The 23,272-nt window shown below is 46.0% G+C and overlaps 1 protein-coding gene across 1 annotated transcript; it reads left to right on the forward strand.

The window, feature by feature from the left end:
- The first annotated feature begins 297 nt into the window (after positions 1-297).
- LOC101166954 (PH domain leucine-rich repeat protein phosphatase 1) lies at positions 298-22,973 on the forward strand. Its single transcript, XM_023954400.1, has 17 exons — positions 298-2,182; positions 6,767-6,963; positions 10,612-10,737; positions 12,375-12,523; positions 14,978-15,124; positions 15,290-15,517; positions 15,646-15,848; positions 15,930-15,990; positions 16,985-17,080; positions 18,642-18,797; positions 18,887-19,087; positions 19,174-19,336; positions 19,900-20,030; positions 20,129-20,245; positions 20,463-20,657; positions 20,734-20,974; positions 21,315-22,973. The coding sequence occupies exons 1-17, from the start codon at positions 667-669 to the stop codon at positions 22,413-22,415; spliced, it is 5,028 nt and encodes a 1,675-aa protein (XP_023810168.1). The 5' UTR covers positions 298-666; the 3' UTR covers positions 22,416-22,973.
- The last annotated feature ends 299 nt before the right edge of the window (positions 22,974-23,272 follow it).

The following is a 23,272-nucleotide window of genomic DNA, read 5'->3' on the forward strand; positions in this document are numbered from 1 at the left end:
TGTTAGTGTTGCCTTCAAGGGCATTTTTTCAGCATGTTAAAATTGCTTGCAACAGTCATCAGTCAGTGTTTAGATTTCATAGTAAATGTTTTTAATTAACAAAGGGACACTATGCTGGGAAAATCGGAAGAATATTAATACATCGTAAATTTATTGCTTTTATATTTAAAACACGTGAAATGCAATTGCAACGTGATTTCTGTAACTATGCTATGCAAAACATTAAGGAACTCGCAGGAATTGTTTCTTGTCAGGGGATGAAATTTGAAAATTCCGAGCTTTGTCTAACCGTAAACGTATCATAATTCATATCCAATAAGGCCCCGCCCTGTCCAGAGTGTGTCGCTGACCGCCACCCTCTTCGGGGCTCTACTGTAAAAATAGTCGCTACTTCTCTTGTCAATGGCTAACAGCTAAAAAAGCTTCCTCTCGCTTCTCGACCAGCAGGTTGGCTCCGCGCAGAGAGCTAACCGGTGCCCGGTAAAATGGGATGATGTAGCGGGATAACTCCGTTGGGGAAATGCGCAGCACCTTAGCATGCTAGAGCTAACACTCTTTTACTCCGAGAAACGACCTAGACCGAGCTAGCTGCTCGAAGCTAACGCAGGCTAACGTTCACCTGCGGTTTGTTGCTGCTACCGGACCGGCTGTTGCTACTCAACGAGCATGGAAAGTACGAATGAAAGCAGTTCTGGGGCTCCATCGGCTTCGCCAGTACCGCAGGGGACGCCCGACTCTGGCAGTGACAGTAACTCCGTGAAACCGAGCGGATTATCACCACAGCACGCTGGGAAGAGACCCTCCATCGGCGAGGATGAGGGCGGAGGCGCGGAAGCCAAACTCTTTGGGAAGGGGCTGGGAGCCACCTCCCTTCTGCAGATTGCGATAAGGAACGGGATCTACCAAAACCAGGTGGCCAGCATCGGTGGCGCGGCGAAGAACATGAGCATTCCCGCCGTGAAGTCCGGTAACGTTTACACTTTAACGTCGGCAAACAGCAGCGCATCTGTCAACTCTCTGCTGGGAAGGAGGCGCCACAGACACAAGAGGAATCTGTCTCTCGGGGCTCCGCCGACCACCAGCTCGCCCGGGGCGTCCTCCGCTGAGGCCGCCAGCCCGGCTCCGTCAGCCTCGCCGCTGAGCACCCTCAGCCTGGATAGGAAGACCTTCCTGCGGCAGAAGCAGTCCAAGCAGCTCCAGGCCGCGGATAAATCCTGGGTGAGATCGGACCTCCGGCGCGGCTGCATTCACGTCCACGACTGGCTCATGCCCTCACACCCACGGCCGGTGCTGTGCACCGTGGACACCACTGCGAGGGACATCGCTGGTAGACTCGATGGCAGCAAAGCTGGGGCTGTACTGAGACTCAAACCTCCAGCTGCAGTTGACCCAAACGACCCATGCAAAGACGGACAAACTGACTGCAGCAAGTGTCAAATTCAGAACATGGATGTCAGGACCCCCAGATCAGAGGAGAATGGTCATCTCACCTCTAACTTGATGCATGATGGAAAAACTGCACGTAACTCTAATTCTGAGATCTGCCTGAATGACATTGGTGTGGATGCGAGTGCTGCAGACCGCTACGGGGCATATTCTGGCTCAGACATGGAGAGCAGCACCTGTGAGGACTTCAGCCCAAGTGGACAGAGAAGTACAGAGCACAGAGACTCGCTCAGCGATGGTCTGGGTTTGGGTACCGACTCCTCGGTCCTGAGTGCGAACTGTGACAGCGCCACAGAAGGACCTGACCCGTTTGAGAGTTCCTCGGATGAAGTGGACATCACCTGTTCCCCGCCAACCTCCACAGCACCCTCTGACCCCTCTGCTGCTACTGACCGAGCCACCAGGCAGGATGATGACGTTAGTGACACCACAGACAGCCCCAAGATGGTCAAACGGGCCCCTCTTTGTCCCAGCAGCTCCCAGACTCGCCCCCTGACCAGCAGAAATCTGGACATCCCTGGAGGAGACCGAGTGTGGCCAGAGCCCATCAGCTCCAGCCTAACTCCAGCCCTCTTCCTCCAGCTGCATGGGGGAGCCGTGCGGCGGCTAGGGGACGACGAGCGGCCTCTGCAGATCCTGAACGACTACCTGTCTAACCTCGGGTTTGAAGACGGATGGAGGGCGCAGGAGGAGGGGATGCACGCCGAAATCGGCTGCCTCATCCGCTTCTACTTCGGTGAGTTCTTGTGACGTCTTTGCTGAAACCCAAGCCTGTTCTGTCCTGGGTCCACCCGGTTCTCGCCGAGCCGTTGGAAGCCTCTTCAGCCGCTCTTGACTCCCTCATTGTTCGCCTATTCTCAGTGTACCGTGAGTGCCGGCATTGTGTTTGGTCACTGGGACTGTTAAACGAGTGTATTCAATTGTCCCACTCGCACAAAAGGCAGTGTTGTGCCTGTAAACCCACTCCAGCCGCTGGGCGAGCAGTCTAGTGAGATAACACAGGTGACCAAAATCCTTCTGTTTTTGTTTTTGTTATTGATGACCCTGTTTTGATGCGGAGTGGGGTAAGCGGCTGGAAAAACACCAGTGATCCGGTGTGGGATTAGCACAACTGGATTTAGTTTTTTGACCTTGTTTTTTTTTCCTCCTCTCAAAGACCCACTCCAAAGAAAGCTGTGTTTAGGATGTTTTTTGTAGTATTTATCTCACAATGGAAGACATATATGAAAAATGTCTGAGTATTTCTTTATTCAGATCCTGTCAGGAGCAGACGAAAAAATGCAGTCGGAAAAAGTCTGTAGCCGTGATGTAGATGCTACAGTCGACAGGCCACAAGCTCCCTGCTTCGCTCCATTCTGATGCATCTACTTGCAGACAAATAGATTCACGTACGTCTTTGTTTTCCTCATCTGAGCTGGCATCTGGATCAAAACTGTATGGCTGGATGGCTCCTATATTGCTCACCACTTTTTGTTGCACTGATAATATTAGGTTCTGGGTGTGAGGGGCTGTAAGAAAGTGTAAATAGAGAGATGATGGGATATCAACGTAAGCTCACTTCCGCATCAACAGTCTCGCCCACAACTCGGGGGGGCGAATATCTAATGAACCTGTGCCGCTCTGCAGAAAGTATGTCCTAGAAAACGAAACTGTTTTTTTCATTTCGGCGAAAAATGGCACAATCATACCTAAAGACCACTGGGAACGCTTTTAAAATAGATCTAAAGATGATCGGCGTGGGACTTTAACTCCTCTGCTGTAATGTAGAAGAACAGAGCATGACCTGAAGGTTCTGCATGTCAGCATGAGACCATGAGGTGGGGGAGTGTCGTTCATCTCAGCCTCTAATGAGGAATGTGTTTCATTTCTGCTTTTCAAAAACATACCCTAAATGACCAGACAATTCTACTTTCAACTTGTCTGATTGGTGTTTGTGTGTCCAAACACACACACACACACAAAAAAAACCTTTGACCCATCAGATTGCACACTGCCACGTGCACATTTTCTCTCCATCACAGAGACTCTCAGTGTGCTGACTGAAAGACAAAAGCAACCTCAGAGGAACTCGGATTTCACCTCCTCAGTGTTTTGCGTCTGAGCGGGCTGCAGCTGCAGCGCGCAGAGGTCGCCACTCTACTCCGCAAGGTTGAACACGGGCAAACGTGAGCGATACTTCAGACCCGACTCACTGATACTTGCAGCTTGGCTGTTTCATGGACTTCATTTTTTTTAAGGATTGCAAAGAAAAAGATTCAAGAGTGTGTTTCTTTATTTCTTTTTTTAAAATATTTGTTTACTTTTTGCTTTATCTGTGACAGGATGTTGCCCATTCAGGGAAGCAGACTGAGGGAAAGGGCATGTATACATTAACACATCACACCCAGGGAAGGGTGGATGCTGGCCTCATTGTGTAGTTTCTAACAAGACCATCTGTTGTGTTTACCATTTAAACAAACCGGAAAATTTCCAGTCAGACTTTAACATTTATGCCACTCAAAAACTAACCCTAACTGATAAAGTAATCAGCTGATTATTGGGGGAAAAAAACAATATTTTATTCAAAGTTCTGCTTTTTATCTGCATTCATTCTTGATTCTTGATGGGTTTTGTTCAAATCTTAAGCTGCGGTCCAACTGACAAAGAATTTACATTGTTTATTGTGGTGACCTCAAAGACCCACTCCGATCATCTTTTGATCTATTTTCAAGCATTCCTGGTTGTCCTTTGGTTATGATTATGCTGTTTTTAGGCAAAATTTAAAAAAAAAAACTGTATTGTTTTCTAGGACATAGTTTCTTCAGACCAGCAGTACTTCATTAAAAATTCACTTCTGAGTTGTGGCCGTGACTTTGCGTGGAGCAAGCCTGCCCCCACGTCCTGTCATCCATCTCTCTACACTCTCTCTCTCTAGTTTACAGCCCCTCACACCAACAACCTAATATTACCGGTGTAAATAAAATGGTGAACAATAATGGAGCTATCCAGGCGTGCAGGTTTGAACCAGATGCCAAGTCAGATGAGGAAAACAAAAAATGTACATGGATCTATTTGTCTGCAAGTGGATGCATCAGAATGGAGCGAAGCGGGAAGTTTGAGGCCCGCCTAGTGTATTTTCTAAGTCACAATTTGCTGAATCGCTGTTGGGGTTACGGGGTTGCTGGAGCCTATCCAAGCTGGGTAAAAGCCGGGGTACATCCTGGAAGGGTTGCCTGTCTGTCATAAGGGCTCACAAACACACACACACACGCACACACACACCCACACACACACACACACACCTAGGGACAGTTTAGGATCTTCAATGAAGTATGTTTTTCGACTGTCGGAGGAAGGAGTTGAAAACTCTCCAAACTCCACACAGAAAGGTCCTAGGTGAGCATTCTCACTGTTGGGCATAGCACTAACCATTATGTCACTGTGCAGTCCACTAGCTTGATGTAACATTGACAAAAATATGTTTAAAAAAAAAAGCTGGTTCTGACTTTAGCAACAGGTAACATATGTTTGTACGCGTCCAATATAGCGCAACCTTACCGTCTTTATTGAAACTCATTTGGGCAGAAACACTGAGCTGGCTGTTGGGATGTGGCAGATAATACAGTTCCGGTACAGGCATTTGAAAACCTGATGAGGAAACAACTAGGAAATAGATTTCTGTAGAGCTCTGCTTTGTTTCCGAGGTTTTTCCAGTCATTCTGGATTCTGTGTTGAAGTGGATTCACACTGGCCTGTGTCCACCAACGGAGTGTGTTTTGCTGTTGTGGCTTCCTCGTCAGGTGTTAAAGCTCACCTAAACTCTTTGAAGGCTGAGGCACTGTGCGTTTTAATAAAAAGCAACTGTTCACAGTTTGACGACAAAAATGCTGTAAAATTTCATTTCATAATCTAGGAGTGGGTAGGGAATGAGAGGACTTAGTCAGAAACACGAAAAACTGTTTTGCTTTGTTATTTCTAAATGCCTTGTGGTACTTCCTGGTTAGCACTGGTTCTACAGAGCGTCTCCAAACAAGCAGGTGTTGAATCTGCAGGACATTTCCAGCTGATTTGGTCTGCCAGGTGTAAAAAGCAAAGTGAACACTGTCCGCACTGCTCAGCCAAACAAACTGAACCAGCACCCAGACACAAATGAGAAAGGCTGTAGGCTAAAGTTCAACCTGACCAGAACATCAGAAGTTTGTTCTATAGCCTTCTGCATGAGCGCAGCTTGAATAGGAAAGATGGAATCTCGCGTTTTTCAACCTCTTCAAAATAGAAATTATGGATAGAATGATCCTAGTTGTGTCCTTTTAGTCTGCAGTGCGAATCCAGTCTAAGATTTGAGAGATTTTATTAAAAACTTTGTAAAATTATGACGATCTTGTTTTCTTTAATCTGAATCTTTAAAATTCAGATTCATAGTTGATTCGGACTCACCATTGACTGTATTAAAGAACTGGACTGAGTGAGTGCACCGTTAGCCATAGAGAATGGCTTACTTACTGCTCTAACGAAATGAAGTCAATTCGATCGCCGGATTTTTAAAATTCGGACGCCGCCATATTGAAACCAGACATAGTCAGTAAGCAGCGATTGGTCCGAATCGGACTGTGTCATTTCTATGGCAACCACTCTCACCAATTAGGAGTGACCTTGTTGAGAGGCACCCATTTGAAAGCGGGCTCAGGAGAATCTGTCAAACGTTTCGATTGGAGACCACACACTTTGAGGCATCTGATAAGTCGGTTCATAACTTGAATCACTTGCAAGAAAGAAAAAAAACTACAATTAAAAAGATAATCAGATTAGGAAGAACATATAGAAGTCTATGAGACTTTGGCCTCTTGGAACCAGCAGGTACATCCTGTTTGGAACGCCAGGGGGGAGGGGTCACTCAGTCCTATTCTCCATACAGTCAGTGGGTAAAAGCTGGGAAAGTCACAGGAGGAGGCAGCAGGTTGGAGGTGCTGCTGTTGTAAGACGTTACATAATCAGCTGATCTCACCTCCGCCTCAGTCCCTTCACTTGTGGCTCCCAGCTGCATGTTACAGCTGACAGCTTCAACACAGCGGTGACTTCAGACGACGTTTTGCATATTAGTGGCGGGGCCGGGCGGGGGGGCTGATTACAGTTCATTTCTATGTCAACAATCCCGCTTGAGCAGCCCGCTCCCTCTAGCAGCCCGCTGCGTTCTGAGAAGAACTAGGAGTCGATTCCCAAAATCCACTGCTAAAAGTATTCATGCGAACAAACACATGCTAAAAGATGATTTTTAAAAAACAAACCCAGGAGGGATTTCTGATTTTACTAAACACAACTATCCCCCCCCCCCATCTTGCAGGGAAGCCTCGCAGCGTTGGCGGTTCTGAGCGCGTGCAGCTCTCTGGAGTGTTCAACGTCAGGAAAGGGAAGCTGGCGCTGCCGGTGAACCGCTGGTCAAAGCGGCAGGTCACGCTGAGTGGAACCTGCCTCATCGTTTCGTCTGTCAAGCACGCCCACACCGGCAAAATGCACATCCTCCCCCTCATCGGGGGAAAGGTAATTTCTGCCTCCCTTCCGTGCACACCTGGAGCGTCTTTCTTTCTCTGCTCTTATCAATAGACGTCGCAGCGACACCCCCCATCATCTCTGGATTAAAATAAAAAACCTGTCTGGGTTTCTAGGACAGTTTCTGCAGAGATTTTTAGTTTTCATAGGGTCTGTACGGTGGCCCAGAAGGGTCACAACACAACACATTAACTTTACACACAACACATTAACTTTACACACAACACATTAACTTTACACACAACACATTAACTTAACACACAACACATTAACTTAACACACAACACATTAACTTTACACACAACACATTAACTCACAACACAACACATTAACTCACAACACAACACATTAACTCACAACACAACACATTAACTCACAACACAACACATTAACTCACAACACAACACAATAACTCACAATACAACACATTAACTCACAACACAACACATTAACTCACAACATAACACAATAACTTTACACACAACACATTAACTTTACACACAACACATTAACTTTACACACAACACATTAACTTTACACACAACACATTAACTTTACACACAACACATTAACTCACAACACATTAACACACAACACAACACAATAACTCACAACACATTAACACACAACACAACACATTAACTCATGGCCCAGAAGGGTCACAACACATTAACTTACCTCACAACACTTTAACTCACAACAGAAGTAAAGCAGCAATTGAAGTGCTTTTATTCTGAAATTTGAGCGGCTAACTGCCTAACAGAAAGTAATGTCACAGTGAGCTGTGGAGGGAGCATGATTTTTCTAAAGGAGCAGCTAGCAGCAGTGTTGCCAGAAACTTTCTCTTTATTACGGTTCTTCTCTAAACACACACAATATGAACGCACACTCCTCCCTCCGCTCTCACACCCCTCTCTGTCCTGCACACGCGCTCCTCTCCTCTCCTTTCTTCGGCTCCCTCCTCTCACACAGGCGCGTGCGGTCCCCAACACACACACAAACAAACACACACACACATACACTCCGCAGCAACACTAGACACCAAGAATGTGGAGAGATGGGGTTTAGTGTTTTGGAGAGTTCTACTTGGTAATCATGTTTCCATGTTTGAGATCATAAGATCAGCCCAGGGAAAGTCTCTGCTTCAACTCCTGCAGTGAAAGCTGCATCTAAATCTGACGCCGTGTTTGCATCTCTCTGACAGAGTTTGAAGCCAAAGCCCCTCCCCCGCCTCTCTACCTGCTTTTCCTCTCTACCTGTTCATCTGTTCACATCTTCTGGAGCTGAGAAATGTTTCCCCCCGCGCTCCTCCAGTGTATCCTACACAGAGAGCGCAAAATACGGTCATCATAGGTTGACACCATAGTCGGCGCGCTCCGGCCTTGCACACGGAAGAAAGAGCCGCATAGAGCGGGTTAAGAAAATGAATGAAAGAAGGCCGGTCCGCTGAAGAAATATTCAATACTGTCCTCCTTTTATTAGATCAGGAGAAAGAAGAATACACAGCTTTCGTTGAGTTTTTCCCCCTACTGGACTGATTTAGCACCCGATCCGAGGATTTTTCAAAATAAAAGATAGTTCAGACTAATAATAAAAGGATCGATAAACACAGACACCGATCCATGTAGCGATCGGACCATAACTTTAGCTGGTATCTCCTCCTACACGCAGCCGCAGTGTCAGGCTTTAAAGAACACAATTTCTAAGAGGCGGGGCGTTGCACCCCCCCAACAACAGGTTAGATGACAGAGCCCGTTAAGCGTCTCTGCCTGGTGCGTTTACCGAGCTTCAGTACATAGAAGTTCAACAGCCATACGGCCTCACGTAGTCCACTTTTATATATTCATGAGGGGAAAAACCCGCCGAACTGACCCTAAAACAGCCCAAATTATGCAAACCCGGCCAAAGCCATTTTTACCCGCAAATTTAAAACCAAAAAAAATCATGCTCCCTCCACAGCTCACTGTGACGTTACTTTCTGTTAGGCAGTTAGCCGCTCAGCCTAGTGGAAATTTCAGAATAAAAGCACTTCAATTGCTGCTTTACTTCTGTTGTGAGTTAAAGTGTTGCGAGGTAAGTTAATGTGTTGTGTTGTGACCCTTCTGGGCCATGAGTTAATGTGTTGTGTTGTGAGTTATTGTGTTGTGTTGTGAGTTATTGTGTTGTGAGTTATTGTGTTGTGTTGTGAGTTATTGTGTTGTGTTGTGAGTTAATGTGTTGTGTTGTGAGTTAATGTGTTGTGTGTTAAGTTAATGTGTTGTGTGTTAAGTTAATCTGTTGGGTTGTGACCCTTCTGGGCCACCGTAGTACGGGTCTGTCCATCATCAGAAAAATGCCAAATGAACATGTTAAAAACACAGAAAATACCATTTTCATGGGAGTGGGTCTTTAAGAAACAACAGGTAATATTAGTTTTATAAGAGAGTGACGGAAAAAGTCAAGATTTATTCTCACAGAATTGGTCAAAACAGAGAAAAAGTCAATAAACGATATTCCTAGATGTACATTAGAATTATTCTGTGAAGCTAGCATTATTCAAATGAACCTCTGTGAAGGTCCCTGGTACTGCAACTTCAAAAACATGTATTTTTAAACCAGTCCTAAGAATAGGAAGCCAAGTAGAATGTATTCACACAATCCTCCAAAGAAGGGGGGAAAGCTCAACTGAGCTTAATGCTCATTAAAACCATTTTCACCCCCCAAAAAAACACACAAATCCACCTCTGAGCGGATTAGCAACAACTATGCAAAAAGAGGAGGCATGCTGCAGAAGGCCTCCACCAGGGATGAGATGCTTCAACCCCAAACAAAAGCGTGGTGTTGCTGAAAGCTGACACTCTGCAGATCCTCATGTGAATGTAAGGGGAAGAATCCCCAACAAAGCAGCAGCAGAAGTGGCGGAGAAACAGCTTTCATTTCAAACCCAAACTCTACTGGATCTTAGTGTTTTTATTGTGCCTTCCTGCAGAGCAAAATGTAGTGGAAGTCTTTTGTTTGGAGAAAATGTTTGTGGAGGAATCTGTGTTTAGACCAGTTCCACTCTTTTGGGTCGCACTGTGTCCTGATTGGATGTAGACCTTGTCAATCAACGTCCTCTGGGCCACGTCTCCTGTACAAAACGTGTTAAAATTTCCAAAATGTACGTAAATCTTCAATCACGAGCAGATCTTTGCTTTCCTTCTATAATAATGGAGCTATTTTTCCACAAAGGTTGAGCTTTGAGAGTTTAAACAAGAGAGAAAAGTGTGAAGATGTTCATGTCCGTCTGTATAAAGCATATAAAGTGTGTAGTGAGGAGTTTAACAGCCTTTAAAACATCTAGAATTATTATAAATAATGGATTCCTCCTATTGGGGGGTATCTTTAGAACGTTATGATAAACGAAGGACTATTGCAATGTTTTATAAACTTTTAGTCATTTGGAAATGCTTTTCCTTGTCCATTCTTTTGCCAGATTACATGTATTTCATGTGTAGTTTTTAAAGCTTTTTGACAGCCATTTGATGGGGGGAGGGGAGGTCAAAGGTGAAACCCCTCTGCTGGGTTCATTAACGTTTAAAATGGTCAAGCACCAGGACAGCCGTAGAAACTGCAAATGGGATGCAGGCGGAGGGAACTGACGGCTGTTGTGTGCTGCAGGTGGAGGAGGTGAAGCGGCACAGCCACTGTCTGGCTTTCAGCTCAGCCGGTCCTCAGAGTCAGACCTACTACGTCAGCTATGACTCGTACACGGAGCACCTGCGCTGGCACAGGATGGCCTCAAAGGTACATTCCAAGGGGGCGGGGCTTATCTTATCTTCTGCCGTCTTCTCATTGCTTGCATTGTTTCGGACGGATAACTGTAAACGCCAAGTTCTTTTCCTTTTGTCAACAGAATAGTTTCAGTTTGTTCCACATATGTGCCTCTCTTTATCAGTTCTAACTTTCAGCAAAAACAGCATAAATGTCGTGCTCTTTAACTTTCTGGATCAGTATTAAGTGGTAATTTGCCTTTTCTTTTTTTTTAAGTTGGCGAATGCCAGTCCAGAGTTCTTCCAAAATCCAAGTTTCATTCACAAACTTATTGACGTTTTTTTTTCATTTTGCCAGACTTTTAAAAATCTTTTTTAAAATCTAAACTTCGTTTTTTTTTGTCATTTTTACAGAGCTGGAAGTTAGCTTACAGAGTAAACGGCTGTTTTGGAGAGTAGGAGTAATGCTACATGCAAACTAGCCTCGGCAACATGCGTTCAAGCGACCACTTCCAATAAAAAGTCTTTGTAAACACGCGTTTACGGACGTTTTGGGCTTTTGCGTTCTAAACTATCGTTTTCCCCCTTTAGCTACGCAAGTTTTTCTGACTGTTTTTGGCCGTTGAACACGCATTGACAATCAAACATGTTGAACTTTGACTAATCAGGGACTCTGGTTTGGTAATGACGTATGGGTGGCGTCCTTTTCAATTCACGGAAGTACCAATCGTTTGATAATTATGGTTTGTTCCCGCCTTAAATTCTATGACAGAGTCTGTCATTTTTGGGAATAGAGCTGTGAAAGAAAAAGCCAGGAGCAAGAAGTGAAATAAAATTTCCACTGCTTTGCCACTTCACACCTAGCCTCTTCCGACTGTAGGTACATGCACTCGTATAAGGTAGCGACAGTCCAGAGTGAACACTGCACACTGACCAGGGGTTCTTGAACGCCCATCACATGCCCATTGTGAACGTAGCATAAAACGTAAGTGTTGATCACAGATCAGCAGGAAAAACAAAAGCGAAGAAGCTCCCTAACTCCACTTTGGATTCCTTATTTCACAGTCTGATTGATAAAATGACCAAGCACGATCAGTAAAAAGAAAATACCTTTGCATTGAAAGTGAAATCAAAGATTAAAATCTGCCAAAATGTTTTTTAGAATGTTTTCAAACTGCAGACATCTATGGATCCCTACAGAAAAAAGCTGTCCATGCTGCTGAAACTTTGTTTCATCTTCATGATCTAAATCCCTGAATTGTGAAAAAGCATTTTTACCGTTCTGTTGTAACAGAACCGCCTCACTCATGTTACAGCTGGTTTTGCTCTTCCAACTAGTCTTCCTCACTGATGTGTGCTCAGGCAGACAGCTGCTCAGCCTTAATGGAATTTCTTAGTCAGATGATGTTGGTCAGCTCTTCATCCCTTTAAGAAAAGCCCTTAGTGTTCTTCAGAAGATCACCTGCAGATCACTCATCTGATCCTCATCAGAAAGGTTGTTGGTGTATTTTTTTTTTTCTGGTGAAGGGCGGTTTGGGAGTTTAGCAAAAGCAGCAGTAACGCCCCCCACCCTCCGAAACAACGATTCACTATGATGGCATTGGTTTTTGCTGATAACACTCTCTGAAGTGTGAGAGTGCGTTCTCAGTGCGTTTTGTCTTCTTGTGTCAGATCGCCTCTCAGAGGGTCAGCTCCGTCGATCTGTCCTGCTGCAGTCTGGAGGAGCTCCCCCCCCAGCTGTTCTACAGCCACGACCTCACCCACCTCAACCTCAAAAACAACTTCATGTCCCCCCATAGAGGAGTCCCGGCACTCACCAGGTGAGACGGCGCACACACTCGAAGCTTGCATGTTGTTTTGGTTGGTTTGTTTTTTTGTTTTTGGTCAATGTTTTCGATTCGACATTTACTTTTTCAACCCTGATATCCCAACTCACTTTTCCTAGTAGCAATGAGCACCTGGACAATAAAGGTTAGCAGTAGCTCATCCCACATGCTTCAGGTTTATAGACAGACTTTTGGACAAGCGTCTTGCAGAGAATTTGGTCCACGTCAAAGCAAAATTTGAAGCATTAAATCTACGAAGCTCCAGTCTAAAAGAGCGAGGACCCCTGGTGGCCAAATGATGCCAAAGCAACCTGTCAAAATTTGGCTCTTACATTTATCCAGTTAAATGCACCAAATAAAGAGCTTATTTTAGATCCACTCATATTCCAAACAAAGGCTTTACATCTACTGCAGTAACAAGAATATTTTTGTTTTTCTGAATAAAACATCGTTGGCAGACGATTTTATATTTCCCCCCATCATGGATCCAGATGCTGCTGAAAGCCCCGCCTTCATTGTCACTTTTGCACATTTGCACTTTTACAACTGCCACTCAACATCTTGTGTTTTTGTGTGTATGATGTGAGTGAATTGTTTTGTTTCCTCTATACGTTTGGCATTTGGAGCAGACAGCAAAGAAATAATTTCATTGTGCAGGGAAACCCGTTTCTTTACTGTACATATGATAATAAACCCTTTAAATCTTTGAATCTTGAATCTCACGAAAGGTTCTCCATAAACCAGGCTGCAAACCAAATGATGTTTTCTTCCAGGCTCCCGCTGGGCTTTGTGAGCGAGAACTGAAGAGATGAGGCGGCTGCGATCCAGTTACAGTGTTTGTGTGTGTTCTGGGGGGGGGGGGCTCAAGCGGTCTGAATAATTCAAGGAGAGCTGCAGTGGTGAGGAGAGATTTGACATCAGCTGACCTCAGGGCTGCTCTGTGGTTCTTCTAAAGCTTAGGAGGCGCAGTTTGGTTTAATTTAACTTCATTTAATATTTTGAGGAAGTAATGGAGAGGTGAGAAGCAGCTTGTTCTTCTGCTGCACAGACATGAACAGATCCTTCTGTCTCACCCTCTGATTGTGTTGGGGAATAAAACAGATTTTTCAAACGTTTTGTTGCGGTTCAGATCTCATCGGGTTACTTGGTGTTCTGTCAGCTGCAGATTGTTTAGATTTGGAGAGACGAATCAACACACACACACACACACACACACACACACACTGTTGGTGTCATTGTGTTGACAGCTGTTGAGCCGAGGGGCAAACGAGATCTCTGCTCACTCATCTTTTGTTGAGTAGCTTCAACTGTCTGGAGGAGCAGCTCTATCCGTTCTCGATGAGACGGCTTTAGGAGCTCTTCCTCCTAATTCTGACTTCTTGAGGAGGTTTGCTGAAGCCTGACATTTACGTGCTGGAACCCAACACAAACACGCGGCCATTGTTTTCTATGTAAACACCGGCTTCCCTGGCAGCTCTGTGTTTTCCTGATGGTAACTTTCCTCGGAAGGACGTGGGTCCGGCTGTTCCACCCCTGACCCGCCTCTGAACCGGGTTTGTTTCCGTCCAGCTGAGCGTTCACATGCTGTGACTGTAGACACATGGCTTGTTTCAGAATTTAACCCCACTTATGATGACTGTCGGTGAGTCTTTGTCATGTCTGAAGGATTGAAGCTTCTTTTTATTTTTGGTGTATGTAAACAGCAGTTTATGCACGTCTTCTGTGTCCAAAACTCTTGCGCTTACATGTCAATCACTGATCACCACGTCTCCGTTTGGCGGGGGGGGGTTTGCATGCGTTCACAGAGTGTTGCATTTGGATTTTTGAATCTGATCGAATTGCTTTTATAATGGTGGAAATTATACTTTGATTGTTGGTTTGCACTGTTACAACTTCAGAATGTAGTTCTGGAAGGTTTTACCTGTATAATTGTTTTCTGTGTTTGGATGAAAAGATGATTGCAGCTACTTGGAGTGACGTTCATTCACACATTTTCAAGACCCTTTTTGGGCTCGACGTACAAAACGTGCAGCCCTTGAACTTTAGTTGAAAGTTGAACCAGGTTAAACTTTGACCAATCAGGGACTCTGATTTGGTGGTGATGTTTTAATTCACCAAAGTATCAGAGGACTTTCTCTGCCAAAGCTCCTAATGTATGTTTTGTTTTTGTTTTTTTAAGCTAATCTGCAAAACAGCCCAGATGATCATACTACCACCACCATGTTTGACTGTTGCACTAATGTTCTTTTGGATAACACCATAAGTTTGACAGATCTACACATAATGGGATCAAACATTCTGGGGATAATCCTGATGTTTTTCAAATATCAGACGAGTCTTTGTGTTTTACGTGAGCTCTGTTCAAAAACCTGTCTTATTTTCAGCGAAGTGTCCTCACAGCAGGCTCTGCAAGTCTCTCACCTGGGGCGTTTCTGTGTTTCTATTCAGGTTTTGTAAATTGAGAAGCCTCAGTCTGTCCAACAACGCTCTGTCCGAGTTCCCGCTTTCCCTGTGCGATATCCCCTCGCTCACCGAGTTGAACCTTTCTGGGAACCGGCTCTCCTGTTTGCCAGCAGAAGTGGGAAGTATGCACAAGTAAGTGGGATGTTGATCCCAAAGGCTCCGACAAAAAGACTATTTGAAGTTGTTTGAGAGTAGAATAATAGAAAATGTCCTCTTTTTTTTTCAGAAAAAGAAGTGCTTTGTGTTTTTTTTTCCTTTAGAAGCCTCAAAAAACATCTCTTCATGTGTTTTTTCCAGTCTGCAGACCCTCCTCCTGGATGGAAACCTTCTGAGCTTGCTGCCCACAGAGCTCAGCTCCCTGGAGGGCCTGACCTACCTCGGCCTGTCATTCAACAGCTTCAGCTGTGTCCCCCCCGTCCTGGAGAAACTCCGAGGCCTGGAACGGCTCTGCCTGGCAGGGAACCAGCTCTCTGTGCTGGATGTGGCTGGCCTGCAGTGGCTGCCTGTTCACTACGTAGATCTCAGGTGAGATCTTGTCTTGTCGGTGTGTTTTATGCATAAATGAATCGTGATGACGTCTGTGTTCATCTCTCAGCTGTCCAAACACTGAAGCGAAAGCATGTTTGTGTCTCTGTGACCTTCTGTCTGCTCAGGCTGAACCGCCTTCAGGAGGTGACTGTGGCCGACTCGGAGCAGCTGCTTCACATCACGCAGTTGGACCTGAGAGATACGGGTCTGCAAGAGCTGGACGTGACGTGCCTGACCAGGCTGGAGCTGCTCCGCTGTGACAGAAACTCTCTGTCCATCCTCAGAGTCAGCGGCCACGCTCTCAAGAGCCTGCACGCCGCGCACAACGGTACAGATGCTCTCGAATTGTTTCAGGAGCACGACGGAGTAAATGAGAAAGCGAGTCATGCTGCTGCTTTTGTTCCTTCAGAGCTGAGGCGGCTGGAGATCCAGCCTGCACCGGAAAATCTCACCTTTCTGGATCTGTGCAGGTATGAGAGCTTGGATCACTGCAATGTTCTTTTGATCTATTTTAAAAGTGTTTCTAGTGTTCTTTTAATTATAATTATGGTGTTGCTTCTAGGACATAGTTACTGCAGAGTGGCAGTAGTTAATTAGAAATTCACCTCTGATTTGTGGGTGTGGAGCAACCCCACCCCCCCTTCCCGTCACATATCTGTTTAAATGCTCTCCTGCTAGCTCACACCACCAACCTAATATTACCGGTGCCATAAAAATGGTGAGCAATATCGTAGCTATCCAGCTGTAAAGATTTGATCCCGATACCAGCCCAGACGAGGAAAACAAAGACGTACGTGGATCTAGTTAAGTACAAGTGGATGCATCAGAATCCAGCAGAGCAGGAGCTTGTGGCCTGTCGACTCTGGCGCCTACATCTTTTACTTTTTCAAACAGCATTTTATCGTCTGCTCCTGATTCACGAGAGAATTTAAAGCTTCTTAACTAGGGCCGCACAGTATGAGGAAAACTCTGATTAGTGATTAATATTGCGACAACAATATAATTTGCTGTATATAAACAAAGAGCAAAGCAACCAAAAACATCGTTCCCATTTCATTGCAATAGTTTAAAAATTATTCTCCAAATGACCCTCGTCGACATAGGAGGCGAGCATCTAACATAATAGGGCTCCATCTGATTGGTCATATGCATAAAGGGATTGATTTGATTCGTTAATGCTTCAAGTTGCCATGAGATTGATTTATCACTTTTAAGGTAACCATTTATTGCAACTTTCATTGTCTTTTGCGATATGCAATTAGAAATTTGCAGTATATTGTTCACTGCAGGCCTATTATTAATTATATATTATATAATATATTATTATATATTAATATATATCCTCCATCATGAGAAAAATGCTACAAGAACGTGTTAGAAAAACCAAAAACACAATTCAGAGTGGGTCTTAAAAGCCAGCAGGTCACGTTAAAAAGCTTTTTTTTCTTTTTTCTTTCTTTCTAGGAACAAACTGAGCAGTGTTCCAGACTGGGTTTGTGAAACTAGCAGACTGGAGGTGTTGGACATCAACTACAACTGCATCACAGAGCTGCCTGTTTGGTGAGCTGCACCACAAACAAACAGGGTTCACCAGGGATTCTTGTTGGTATTTTACAGCTGAAGGCGTTTAGTTCAAACTCACCAGAGTGTTGTTTAGGGACAGAAGAACGAATGTCAAACAAGAGAAAGCTAAAATCCAGCAAAATGGAGGAAAGTCTCATGTCAGAGTACAAATAAATTAGTTTAAAAGATGTTCGTGAAAATGTCTTTAGAAATGGTGTCACACAAGAAACAGGTAAGGAGGCTTTGATTGGATAAGTGTGGTCATGTGACCCACTGGTTCGTATCAGACTGATTTAAAGGCAGCTTTTAGATTGTTCCGTTTTTAACAGTCTGGGAGGGTAAAAGAGTCACCGAACCTTTTTTTTTTTCCTAAAAAGAGAACAATCTGTAGAGAAAACAGGGGTCCCTCGTTTATTCTGGGAGTTGCAATTTAAAAATAAGCCGCATCAGGTGAAATCTGCACATTTCAAGGCTGTGAAACCCCTCGCTCAACACTGAATACGCTTTTCTCAGAAACATTTTCACACTTTTCTCTAGTTTAAATTCTCAAAGTTCAAACCTTGATTAAAAAAAAGAAGTCCAGTATTATGGAATGAAAACAAATATCTGATCGCGATGGAAGACTTGTTTAAGTTTAACAAACTGAGCAGAAATTGATTGACAGCAGTGTACAGCCAATCAGGATGCAGGAGACAGTGCACTGTAAAAAACAAAAACATTTTTCATTTTCATTTTTAAGTCCCCACAGTTTAGTGAGCGTTAGTATTCTGTTCACTCTATTAAAAAATGGAGTTCATAAAAGGTGGATATCACTAACATCAAAATACTCACTTAGTGCAATACAATATTAAATGATCTTTTAAATATTCACTTTTTTAATGAAAAACACTAGTAAATAAATGATTTTTTTTCATAAAATGTGAATTCTTGCTTTAAAAACTAACTAAAAGAAACTTATTTACCTGAAAAAAAAGACTAAAATTGAATTTAACGGAAAATCAATTCATGGATTATTTGTTTTGATTATTTGTTGTTTTAAGTAAAGATCAACATTGATCTTATTTATTTTTTGATTTTTATAGCCTGCCCTAACAGGCATTTTTCTGATTAAATGATTTCTAAATCATCAGCTGTTGATGATGTCATTACCTCATGTTTTGTTTTCATTGCTACAACTTTAAATAAAGTTCATTGAAAAGCAAATTAGCCGCCTGGGAAATAACCATAAAAGCTGTTATTTGTGAAATATTATTCTTTTCAAAAATAAAGGAAGTGAGCAGAGATTTAGACTTTATAAAAGATGTTTGCAGATCCCCAGTAAGGAGATCAATGAAACCTTTTTAGCACGGTTTGGGTTAGTTTGATTGTTTTCTTGCCTTCCATCACTGCGGGGAAACATGATCAGGGTTCTTCTAGGGTTCTGCACAGACGGAACCGACTCGGCGTGAAGCTTTTCTCAGCTTGCTTCTGCTCGGTCTGGAGTTCAGAGGGACTTCAGAGGCTGTTGTGGAGCCTCTCCTGCACTCGCTGAGGCGGCTGTGTTGGTGTGGCGTTGCAGGTTGCTGTCCAGCGGGAGCCTCAGAAAGCTGCTGGCGGGCTGGAACGATGTGTGCCAGCTGCCAGAGAGGCTGGAGTCTTCTCAGCTGGAGGTTCTGGACCTGCAGCACAACCGGCTGACCGAGCTCCCACACAACCTCTTCATCAAAGCACAGAGGTGCTCTCCTCCTCCTCCTCCTTTTTGTTTTTTTGTTTTTCATTTTTCTTTCAACGTCTCTTATCATTTGAAACTTTGCGTCGCCACAGCTTACGCTACCTGAACGTGTCGGCCAACAAGATGGTCGATCTACCGGCGGCCAGCACATCCGAGGACGCCTTCAGCCGCCTGGAGGAGCTTTACGTGACCAACAACAGCCTGACGGACAAATGCATCGCCCTGCTCTCCGGACACGGGCTCCTCAAGGTGCTCCACCTCGCCTACAACCAGCTGCAGACCTTCACCGCCAGGTGACCTTGAGACCTCCGGCCATATTTACAAAACAGCAGCGTTCTCCTTGGTGACACCGTATGTGGGATGACGTTTCCACCGACAGCAAACTGGCTCGACTGGAGCTGCTGGAGGAGCTGGACGTGAGCGGCAACCGGCTGAGGTCCGTGCCCACCACCATCCTCAGCTGTCAGCGTCTGCACACGCTGTCGGCCCACTCCAACTGCATCAACACCTTCCCCGAGGTCCTGCAGCTGCCTGAGATCAAGGTCCGTCGCATGACCGCACCCCCATGACACCCACTCCTGTGAAAACTGTGTTTTAGGATTTTTTAACATGTTCTTGGGGCAGTTTTTTGACAGATATTTCAGACTATGAAGCTGAAATTAGCCTTTTTGAGTTTTTCTTTATGCAAATGAATCAGGAGCAGAAAAGAAAAAACCCGTTTGAAAAACGGATGGTACGCTGGGCGGGTCACAATCTCCCCGCTCCGCTCCATTCTGATGTATCCACCTGTAGACCACGGAGTGGGTCTCTAACTCACCAGAAGGTGTGGGTTTAATCCCCAAATTAAACATTTAATAAATACAATTCCTGGACAGTAAAAGTATGTCACACGGACCAAGTTTCTTTTCATTTGAATAACACACTTCCTGGTTTAGGGACCATGGTATTCCTCTGACCAACTGGTCAAAAAACTCACTTGTTCGTAAAATATTAGTATTTTTCCGGAATTTATTCCGTTTTTTGGGTTAAATATTGGCATAAAGGAGGCAAAGAAACCTGGAAGTGTAGTGTTGCTGTGAGTTTCAGGGTCTTCTGTCATTATCAGTGTGTGGATCTGAGCTGCAACGAGCTGACCGACGTGACGCTGCCCGAGACGCTTCCCCCCAAACTGCTGGAGCTCGACCTCACAGGAAATCCTCGACTCAACCTGGACCACAAGAGCCTGGAGCTCCTGAAGTACGGAGAGCCAACACAAACATCTCTATGGAAAGTCTCCAACACATCCCGGCCGCTTGCCTAATCCGACTTTTTTGGGTTTTTTTTCCTTCCTGCAGCAATATCCGCTGTTTCAGGGTGGACCCGTCTCCTTCAGCTCAGTGTGCGAGCGAGAACCACGGCGCCCCCGCGGTCTGGAGCCACGGCTACACCGAAGCTTCTGGAGTCCGAAACAAGTGAGGCTTTTTGCCTTGATGGAGTAAATCCTGGAGGGTTGTTTACTGTTGATCTGCAGGATAGCGTCTGCGGAGCATGCAACTGCGTCTGCAGAGCATGCAGCTGCATGCTCTGCAGACGCAGTTGCATGCTCCGCAGCTGCACGCATGCCCCTGATGGAGCATGCAGCTGTGTCTGCAAAGTCCGCTGTTTTGAAAAAGAATGCTGTCCATTCAGGCTGTGCGTGGCCGCTCTGGCTCAGGACAGCTTCTGCGGCTTCCGCGAAGCTCTTTACGGGGTTTTCGACGGCGACCGCAACGCCGAGGTGCCTCACCTGCTGCAGTGCACCATGGGAGATGTGTTGGCAGAGGAGCTTCACAGAGGCCAGAGGCAGGAGGACTACATGAGCAACACCTTCCTCACTATGCAAAGGTAAACCTGCAGCTCCTCCTGCGTTCTGACTCAAACGCTCCTGTCGCTGCAGCACGTCTGTTTCCCCCCCATGTAGGAAACTGGGCACCGCGGGCCAGAGAATGGGCGGGGCGGCGGCTTTATGTCACATCAGACACGACCCCACGGCTCCCGGCGAGCACGGCGGCGGCTGCTTTACTCTGAAGGCGGCCAACGTGGGCAGGTGCAGGGCGGTGCTGTGCCGAGACGGCAGAGCCGTGGAGCTCTCCGACGTCCACACCGTCAGAGAGGAGGAGGAGTACCGGAGAGTCCGGCAGCATAACGCCATCATCACAGAGGTAAGTCACCAGGGAGTAGTGAGGAACTTCAGACGCAGCCTAGAGAGAGTGCACTGGAATTTCAAAATAAAACGCTAGACTTCCTGTGGTAAATCAGAAACCTGCCCAGCGTAGCCTCACTATCTTAGACTAGCATTAACATTTGAACGCTTTCCTTTACCATGGAGACATAGAATTGAATAACTTGAAGCTTTTACAAATTTTTTTTACCAGATTTAGCATTTCTTAAATTAATGTTGCATTCTTTTTTTAACTTACACAGAGATGGTTGTGAATTTCTAGCTTCGTTAATTAAGTTAGTTTATTAGTTATTAAGTTTATTATTATTTTTTTTGCACAGGATAACAAAGTCAGCGGTGTGACCGACTCCACCAGGATTCTGGGTTACTCCTTCCTCTGCCCCTCTGTGACGCCCCGCCCCCACGTCTCCACGGTGACGCTCACACCTCAGGACGAGTTCTTCCTCTTGGGCACTCGGGGCCTGTGGGAGCTGCTGTCCCCCGTTGAGGCGATCGAGGCGGTGCGAAACGTCCCAGACGCTCTGGCTGCCGCCAAGAAGTTGGTGACGCTCGCCCAGAGCTACGGCTGCTCCGACAGCCTCTGCGCGGTGGTCGTGCAGCTCAGCATCACCGAGGACTGCTGCTGCTTTTGCGAGCCGCCGCCCCCACCCCCCAGCCCGGGTGCTCCCCCCGCCGCGCTGGCCTACTCCTCGTCCAGCGTGGACGCCGGGATCTCGCTGCCGCCGACCTCCTCCGGGACAGTGAGCGAGCTGAGCAGCGAGTTCAGCACGTCTGAGATGAGCAGCGAGGTGGGGTCTACGGCGTCGTCTGAGGAGCCCCCGCCCCAGCCCGAATCGCAGATGGCGCCCCTGAACCCCGCGGGGCGCGTCGCAGTCAGGAGACCGGCACACGGGGGCGGGGGCTTCCACAGACAGTTTTCCGGCGCTCTGTCTGACAACGGGCTGGACAGCGAGGACGAGGAGCCTATCGCCGGCGTGTTCTCCAACGGCAGCCGCGTGGAGGTGGAGGCCGACGTCCACTGCCTGCTGCGCCACGACTGCACTCACATCCACGTGTCCGGCGCCAACGAGCCGCCCTCATCACTCTCCGCCCTCACCCCTTCCCCGGCACCCCCATCCTCTCCCTGCCTCGGGGGAGACTCTGGCCAGGGGACTCTGGGTCGCCGGGGTCGAGCTAACGGCTCCGTCGCCTGTCAGGGCAGAAACCAGGACCTCATCGAGGAGGCAGCCGACGCCCCTGTCAGGAAGCAGGGGGGCTACTTCAACGCCCCCGCTCAGCCGGACCCCGACGACCAGCTCATCATCCCCCCGGAGCTGGAGGAGGAGGTCCGGCAGATCATCCAGCAGCAGCAGGAGCAGCAGCAGACGCACAACCAGCAGGCGCACAGCTTCCAGAAAGATTACTACGTCACGCCACTCTGACTGCTGTTTGGGTGAGGGAAGCTCCGCCCACACATCCCAACAGGACCACAGACTGTTTTGTTAATCTCTTTGTTTTCTACTATTAATCCAAAAGCCCCCCAAACGCGATGCAATTTTTATAACAGTCTGTTGAAACCTTCCCCGATGATTTTTACCATCTCTAAAATCAGAAGAAGCACTTTGGCCGCTTTGTTAGACGTTAGTCCTGCGATGAAACGGTACCACTCGGTGTCTACGTTCGATTCTCCACGGCTGACAGCCTTACTGTTGTTGGAGTTAGTAACTGTTTAACTAACTCCTAGGAGTTTAATACTTTAAAGTGACCTAGTCACTGAGGCGTACTAATATTCTCTGAGAGAAAAGATGATTTCTGATTATTTCTGAACACTGACGGTCCAGGTTTGGGTTCTCTGGGTCCAGAGTGGTGCTGCAGTGGTGGGTAGATGTGGGTCTTACCAGCTTAACGAATGTTCTCAGAAAAGTGTTACACACTTGTTGACAAAAGCAAACTGCACAACAGAGCTACTTTTGCTACAAAATAAAGTTTTCACAAGTTCATGTGAATTTCTCTTTTTTTGTCTTTGTCCTTTGTGTTAAAAAAGTTAGTTTTTTTTTTTACTATTTTCTGTTAAATTTTTGACAATTAGTGTCAGTCTGGTTTGCCTTTCGGAAGTTCTACAAAAATCTGTTTGGAGTTATGGGACATGAACGTCAGAGGAACAAACCTCAGATCTTTCCATCATGATCAGGCTACTTTGTTCTCTGAAACAGAGAGACTGCTGCCCTCTGCTGGCTGCATGTAAAATGATCAAACTAAGATTTTCCAAGCGCTTCAAATTCTTTTCTACCTTTGTCAC

This window comes from Oryzias latipes, chromosome 4 (genome assembly GCF_002234675.1).
Source record: "Oryzias latipes chromosome 4, ASM223467v1".
Classification (NCBI taxonomy): Eukaryota; Metazoa; Chordata; class Actinopteri; order Beloniformes; family Adrianichthyidae; genus Oryzias; species Oryzias latipes.

What these genes read in the sequence shown, in the direction of transcription:
- LOC101166954 (XM_023954400.1), top strand. Translation starts at nt 667, where the DNA reads ATGGAAAGTACGAATGAAAGCAGTTCTGGGGCTCCATCGGCTTCGCCA. An exon ending in CCTCATCCGCTTCTACTTCG is followed by an intron (nt 2,183 to 6,766) that starts GTGAGTTCTTGT and finishes CCCATCTTGCAG; the next exon opens with GGAAGCCTCGCAGCGTTGGC. An exon ending in CTCTTCATCAAAGCACAGAG is followed by an intron (nt 18,798 to 18,886) that starts GTGCTCTCCTCC and finishes GCGTCGCCACAG; the next exon opens with CTTACGCTACCTGAACGTGT.